At 36.0% G+C, this 8,383-nt stretch overlaps 1 protein-coding gene across 2 annotated transcripts in view; it reads right to left on the reverse strand.

The window, feature by feature from the left end:
* Positions 1 to 7,628, reverse strand: part of LOC306860171 (ralBP1-associated Eps domain-containing protein 2-like) — a gene marked incomplete at its 5' end in the record, with an annotated part of 49,240 nt that extends 41,612 nt beyond the window's left edge. For both annotated transcript variants that reach the window (XM_079401735.1, XM_079401734.1), the window contains one exon: positions 7,449 to 7,628. In XM_079401735.1, coding sequence (XP_079257861.1) covers positions 7,449 to 7,628 — 180 coding nt within the window. The remainder of the gene's footprint in view (positions 1 to 7,448) is intronic.
* Positions 7,629 to 8,383: the final 755 nt, after the last annotated feature.

The following is an 8,383-nucleotide window of genomic DNA, read 5'->3' on the forward strand; positions in this document are numbered from 1 at the left end:
AAGGGGGCATCACCACTGCAATTACTTAAGACACTTAGTGAAGGACAAGGGAAGCTTTATTAAAAACAGGAGTCAAGTAAAAAAAGGAGCCGTTTATAATAAACTGTTAAAACAGGTTATTGTATGCTAATGTTTTGTTGTTTTTCAATGAGAGCTCCTAGGGCATGTGCTGAATATTGTAATATATATATATATAACAGCTGTACAGTTAATGAAGAGTATGGAGTTCATGGATGGTGAAATGCATGAACTGATAAGACAGTCAGTAAGCTGTACAGTCGGCCTCTGCTCTTGAGGTCCTGATCACATCTAGTAGAGCTGCTGCGATCCAAGCGTTTTATTACATTCACGTCACCGTAAGCGCAGCAGTACATGCACATGTCATTGAGAGCAGTGTCATCTCCTCGTCCTTCTGACTCTTCTACCAGAGTCTATATAAATATATATATATATATATATATATATATATATATATATATATATATATATATATATATATATATATATATATATATTTTTTTTTTTTTTTTTAAAGAAGAGATGGAGTTTATTAAGTTTCAGTCATCGTTATTCATTCAAATTTTTGTATACATGTAATATTTCTGTACTATTTGCCTAGGGTTCTGAATGTAAGTTTGCATATAGTACACTTAAAGGAAGTAAGGACTCGTGTGAACGAGATCGCTGCTTCCGGTATTGTTATGTTGTTGTGAACGGCAATGGATGCAGTCGATTAAAAGGGAGTTCAACACAGTTGTCTTTTATTGAGTAACATTAAACTCACAATTCCAAGAAAAAGGTGAGTTTAAAAATTGCATTTCCAATTTTTCTGGAAAGAAAATTGCAAGAATTGCAAGAAACAAAACAAAAGTCAGAATTGTGAGATAAAAATTCACAATTATAGTTTTATTTTTTTTATTCTGTGGCAGAAATGGGCTTCCATAAAAATCTAATTAAAAATTCACTAGACAAGAAAAACTTACCTGAGAATAAATATTTCTATAGATATAAAGAAAATTATATCTAAATTATATCTATAATGATATTGAAGTAGTATTGTCATTGGTCCAATGGCAGATTTTACATATATTATAAATTATTACTTTTATAAAATATTATATTATGTCATTGTAATTTATTATAAAAATGATCAAAAAGTCAGCTGCTGTTTCAATCATCTATGAATGCTATTTAAACTAAATAAATTTCTTCATAGTATAATCTATAGACAAAACATTGATTAAATAAATCTGTGTGGACAGGAAGCTGCATTAAATCCATTCCTGTATAACCGGATCAAACACAGCTCATGTACCGTCTGTTTCCTCCATCTGGAGTTTAGAAGGGATTTCACAGTGTCACAACACAAACGTTCAGATGCCAAAACAGTTTTATGCCCCAGGCAACGGACATCACTTCACATGACACACCCCGTAAAATTATTATTTCTGCCGCTAAATGGTGTTTATTATGTTAAGTAAGGCTAGTGTAACTCATGCAACAGCAGCCAGTGTCGTGAACCATTCAGAACTGAAATTAAAATGTCTTTTAAATTCCAAATCAATCCCTGAATTTAAGCTGAATTTAAATTTAAGGCACAAACAGAATTGCACAATTAATTTATATAGTTACTATAACAATTTATTATATTCTAAAATAATGATTGATAATACATTTTAATCATTAAGTGGAATAATAATAATGATTAAATTAGTATTATTTGTTATTTATACAGTGCCTTTACATAAGCACAGTTGTTAATTTAAAAATAAATCACGATCAGTGCATTATAAACTATTATAAACAGCATTTGAATTCAAATGTGCATTTAAAATGAGTGACAAATGCATTCTATAGCTCCTATTACTATTAGAAAAATATATCAATATAGTCAAGCACATGCTAACACTCTCCATCAACAGACAGATGGAGACTTAAAACTGCTGCAAATCCCACAAAAGACTTATTCTGCTGTTAGCAAGATGCTAAATCTATAAGAAACCTGTGCTGTCAGTCATTTACATGAAGATCTGTCATGTGAACAATTTGAAGTTTAGAATGACCAGAACATATTAGCAACCAGCCTGAAATGTCCTAGCAACATACTTCAGCATCCACAAAGAGCACCTACAGTAGCAACCAGCTCAAAACTATTCAACAAGCTTAGCAACCACAAAGCAATGCCCTGGCAACCACCCAGACATCCCCAAGAAACTGCATAGCAAGATGCTAAAAAACCCTCAGCACACAGAAACTAGGGCCCTCTGATTGCTGCCATGGACAGAATCATGGAATCTAGTAATTTAAATGGTATTTACTGTAGAATGTGGAATTTCGCGGAATTTGTCATATTAGTGAGGGTTCCTATTTCCCCATTCAGCCCAGAGGGGGCTTCCGTTCCCAAGTCCGGCCCGAAGAGGGCTTCTGATCCCGAGGGTGGCCCAGAGAGGGCTCCTGTTCGTGAGCTCGGCCCAGAGAGGGCTTCCGTTCCCAAGTTCGGCCTAGAGAGGGCTTTTGTTCCCAAGTTAATTGACCCAGAGAGGGCTTCCGTTCCCAAGTTAGGCCCAGAGAGGGCTTCCGTTCCTGAGTTTGGCCCAGAGAGGGCTTCCGCTCCCAAGATCGGGCCAGAGAGGGCTTCTGTTCCCGAGTTTAGCCCAGAGAGGGCTCGTGTCCCCGAGTCCAACACAGAGACGGCTTCCGTTCCCAAGTTCAGCCCAGGGATGGCTTTTGTTCCTGACTGCAGCCCTGAGAGCCCAGAGCCACAAAAATGCCCGCCCACCAACCCTCCCACTACTGTCTCCTCCACCGCTGTTGTCTGGCAGTCCCTCAGCAGTTTGCTCACCCTCAGCCCACCATCTCTTTGGTGTCCTGCCAGTCTCTATCACTGGCGTGGCTGGAGAACCCCTTGCCTCCGCCTCCAGCCTCTGAGTCCCGGACTCCGCCTCAGCCCATCAACCCAGCAGCTCCACCATGGCTCTTGGCTCCCTCCTCTCCGCCGTGGCCCATCAGTTCACTGGCTCTGCCGGACTCCCTCGTCCCTCCGGCTCCTCTGGATGTGCCTTGTCCCTCCAGCTCCGTTAGGCTCCTTCTTCCCTTCGGCTCCTCTTTGGTCCTCTGTTGATCTGGCTCCACCACGGCCTTCCGGATCCCCGCCTCGGTCACCTGAGCCACCTGTTCCACCATGGTCCTTCGGATCCTCCTCGCCCTGGCTCACCGGCTCTCCGCCTCGGGCTCCTCCGCCATAGCTCATCCCTTCCTCCACCATAGCTCATCCCTCCGTCGGCTCCACCGTAGGTCGCCGTTATGACTGTGGCCTGGGTCCTGCTTGGCTCCTTCTTTAATTTATCCATTAAAATTGAGCCCAGAAGTCAGCACTGTCTTCACCCAATGCTTTCCTGTCTGCTCTCTACTATCATATCCAATAAAGGCAAAAAAGGCCATAAATATAGCTTTTTGTTTAAATTGAGCCTAGAAAAATTAGACCTGAGGAAGGAAAAAAAATTCAAATCCAGAAAAATCTAGACTAGCACTCAGAGCTCACAGCAGGATCTGAGCGGATGAGAGCAGTCCAGAGCACGCTGACAGACCTCCAGAGACACACAATGACTCGTCTATTCCCATTTGGACACACGTCTCTCTCTCTCTCTCAGCTGTTTCGCTTTAATTATCTCACCATTAACTTGACTGACATTAAATGAGGGTCTGAGGAGACAGCAGAGATGAGCAAGACACTGAGGGCCTTTCTGATGATCTTTTGTCAACCGTGAAACTAAAATTAAAACCATAAGAGTTTCATTACTCGAAACAATAAACATTAAGTGAAAGAAAGCAAAATATAAACATGTAAACATTTCAGCTTGTTGTTTAACTTGAAGCAGTGCTATTTTAGTATAACTGAGATACTATTATAGTTTTTATTAATATTTTGAATAAGTGTTTATTTTTATATTTGCCATTTTCAATTTAATTTTAGTTAAAGTTAAATATAAATAAATATTTATAAATGTCTATATAGTTTTTATTCATTTTTACTTAGATTTGGTTATTTTAGTACATCAAGTTAAACTAAATAAAAATGATAAATGTTGCCTTGGAAACTAACTGAAATTTAAAAAAAATAATAATTTTTATATATTTTATTTCAGTTAAACACTTCTTTTATATCAAGTAACACTAAGTATTAAAATAACTAAAACTCTAAAAAAATAATAAAACTATATAGACATTTAAAACTAATACAAATTACAAAAAAAACAAACAACAAAATGTACTAAAACTGTAAATTTAAAGAACAGAAGAAGAATCATTTAAGGGAATATTTGACAAAATCGCAGATCGAAAACAAACAGTTCAAGAAACAAATGACATCCAAAACTCACTCTAATGAGTATGAAATTCATCACTACAAACCAACACAAAGAAAAACAGCATGACTGTGTGTGACGCTTCCTGCTAATGAGGCCTTCCCAAATTTTTTGTGCATGTGGGTATGTTTGCCCATTCTTTATTGGTTAAGTCAGTATAGGTCGCCAAGCCAGGGCAAATGGACAGGAAACAGAGCAGAAGGACATGCTGGACTTCCTGTCTGTGCAGGAACACAATAAGATGATTCTCCCAGCACACTGCAGCAGCGCTCCCTGCCAAAGCCTGCTGAGACACACTTCATCTAATCGCCTGAGTTTGTTTGTGTTTACACAAGAATCCTTTTGCCTGAAAGTCCATAAAATATGAGCCAGAAAGGAAAGATCTTAGAAATCATCTTCTGTATGTTAAGAGATCATACACAACTGTTCAAAGGTTTGGCGTCTGTAAGATTTGAAAATGTTTTGAAAGTCTCTTCTGCTCAACAAAGCTGCACTTTTTTGAGTCAATTAAATAGTGATTTTTTTTTTTATTTTTTTTTTTATAAATATCCATTTTCTATTTGAATATAATTTAAAATGTAATTTATTCCTGTGATACAAAGCTGAATTTTCAGCATCATTACTCCAGTCTTTAATGTCACATGATCCTTCAAAAATCATTCTAATATATTGATTTTCTACTAAAGAAATTGTAGTGCATACCATAATTTTTTTTTTTTTTTTTATTCATTCATTCATTTAAAAAAATAAATAATAATAATAATAATAAAAGAGTATGATAGATTATGAAAACTATTTCATAGCTTCCCCAATCTAAAAAGACTAGCTATTTATTGAAACTAAGCTGCAAAAACTGACGTCAGATTAATATATTAACACATGAACATCCAATTTAACACATCAACAATGTCAACAGGGTGTTCAGAAACTTGACCCAGTCACAGTGAGGTAATAAGTAGGACAGATAGATTACTACTAATCCTAAACACCAGAAGAACTCACATGTGAGAAAAATGTGAAATGAGCAAAGCAAAGGCAAAGCACATGCAAAATGGTTATTTACATGTTTATTTACAAGTCTTAAAGGTACAGTAGCAAAAAAATGGCCCCTGAAATTCAAAGCGTTCAAAGAGGGTGCAAATTAAAATTATAATTAAAATAAAATAAATAAATAAAATTGTATGAAAAGATAAAAAAATTAAATATATTTTTTATGATATTACTGCAGAGAAACAAGCCTGAATTATTTACTTTTGTAAAGAAAAGACTTAATTTAATTTTCATTTAGTTTAACTTGATACTAAAATAACTAAACCTGAAATAAAATAAAATAATAAATAAAGACATTTAAAAATAATAATGACAAAAATGAAAAAAAAAAAAAAAAAATACTAAAAATTGAAATGGAACATATAAAAATAAAATAATAATTTGAACTGTTAATAAAAGCTGTAATAGTATATCAATAATATGAAAAAAATAATAAAAACACTGTTCCTCATTTAAATCTGGCTAAATGTAAGACTAAAATCAAACTAATATGGTCAATGTAAACTTCTTTCTGGTTTATTAAACAGATTCTGTCAACCAGAGCAACATGCAAACCTTTTCAAGGATTACTGAAGTGAATTAAGGTATTATTTGTATCCCGCCTAACAACCAGTGTGAGCCCGTCCAGCCCAGTGTTATCTGTGTGTGAATGAGGCAGCACCCTTCCTGTCATCCCGATTTCACACGCTCACATGGCTCTTCACCCTCAGCCACAACACACAACTGTAGAGCTGAGTATTTGAACACCACCCACAAAGAATTAAGACCGACTGAACACAGTAAACACCTTTCACCTGACTCATATGACGCATAGTGTTTACTACTGTACAAATGCCTGGTAATACAAACATCAGCAGAAAATCCTCACTGCTGATGTTTGTAAAGAATGAAGCTTCAAATGCTCTTAATAATGAATCACTGACAAACAGAAGTGTTTTTAAACTGATTGAATCAGTGGAACGTATTCAAAACAAGCACATGACCCTAAATTCAGCATTTTATTATCAAATGACTGAGTTACAACAAGATAAATCAATATCAAGTCCGAATATATATGCATATAATATACTACTAAATGAGTGTATACTGACTAAATATAAACACTACACATTTTTGGGGCATGGTACCACAGCAATAACAATATATAAATATGGTAATCATTCAATGCAATGCTAAAAACCATTACCATCAAATGTACTACAAGCTATCAAATTAGTAAAGTATACTTCTACAGTACAAATACTTCATTAATTTATTTGATTAAAGTTATATATTTATTAACTAATTACATGTAATCTGTATTATGTAATCGGATTACAAAAAACCCTGACGTAATGTAATGTGTAATGCAAAATCTCAAAGAAAAAAATAAATAAATAAGAAAAAAAAGGCCCTTATTGTTTTGTTGTCCAGGGTCACATTTGTAAGTAATCTACCCGGCACTGTATGCATATATTTATACACACACACACACACACACACACACACACACTATATATATATATATAGGCTATATATAGATAGATAGATAGATAGATAGATAGATAGATAGATAGATAGATAGATAGATAGATAGATAGATAGATATTCTTCGACTTTATTAATTTATTAATCCCGCGAGGAAGATTACATATACAGTAGGCCTATAATATCTAGAATTATTTTATTATCATATAATATAGTATTGCGCCAAGTATGTATACTTACAGTATAAACTAAATAGTTCACTTTCAACTGCCAAAAAGTACCATGGTCCTGTCATGTGTTTTTGGACAATGCCATGCAATGCCTTTATGCATCTTGTCAATAGTGTATGAATATGATACTCATTAAATTATAGTATACATATCAGAGTACTATAGTATTACCATCTGATCTCATCACTGTACCATAAACGCCCTCAAGGCACAAGCAGGTCCCTCAACTTTACTCTTTCCTGAACACACCGCCACATACTGACTGTACATCCATACACAGCAGATATCTGATACTGGAGCGCGATGAGGGGCGGCGGTAAATTCCGCGTAAACTCACCTGGTGTAGCGTCTCGGCCGGCAGCTGCGACGCCCGGAACAGCTCCGCCACTTTCCCCGCCGCCAGTTTGCCGCTGCTGTCGGGCTGACAGAGAGCGTACAGCGCCGAGTAACATCTCTGCTCAGTGTCACTCAGGGAAATGAAGGTCCCTCCGGTGCTCGCGGCGGATCCCTGATCCATCCCCGAGCGCGAGCCGCAGACGTAGGCTACGGCCTCTCCGTGGCCCTGTGGCGGAGGGAGGGAGGGAGGGAGGGAGGCGCGTCCGCTCTGCGGTGCTCCAGTACAGATTCACACACACATTGAACTCAGATGAAGATAAACTGATTCTCTCTCAATACCACATCCCACCGCAGAGAGGCGCCACAAAACCACACAAACTCTCACTGCACACACCAGGCTAAATATTCAGAGGTGAAATTTGCATTTTGATTAAATATTTACGTTGACATTTCGTTTTTTTGTAATAAAGATATACATCAATAAATATTTAGACTTTAAATGTAACCTAAATGTTTACATTTACATAGTGTTTTAATGATTTAGATCTAAAAATTGCTTTATACATGCTTTAAAGTGTTTTAAAATGATACAGATTTAATAATATAAAGATATTTTTTATAAATATATTTTGAATAATATTTTAAATGTGTTTTATGATTAAAATTTATTTAGACTAAATTAGATTTAATATTTATTTAATATTTAATTGATACAGTATTTTAGTGCATATTCATTGTTAAGACATAACATTTGCATTTTATTTAAATTATTACATTTACCCCCGGTTTCACAGACAAGGCTTAAGTTTAAACCTAGTCCTAGACTAAAATGTAAATCTGAGTTGTTTCAACTGAGAGAAACTTGCAGTGACTAATTTTAAAACATGTCAGTGCCTTTGTTTTGTCTCAAGATGCACACCAGTAATGCTTTTTTCT

Source organism: Barbus barbus, assembly GCF_936440315.1.
Source record: "Barbus barbus genome assembly, chromosome: 41".
Classification (NCBI taxonomy): domain Eukaryota; kingdom Metazoa; phylum Chordata; class Actinopteri; order Cypriniformes; family Cyprinidae; genus Barbus; species Barbus barbus.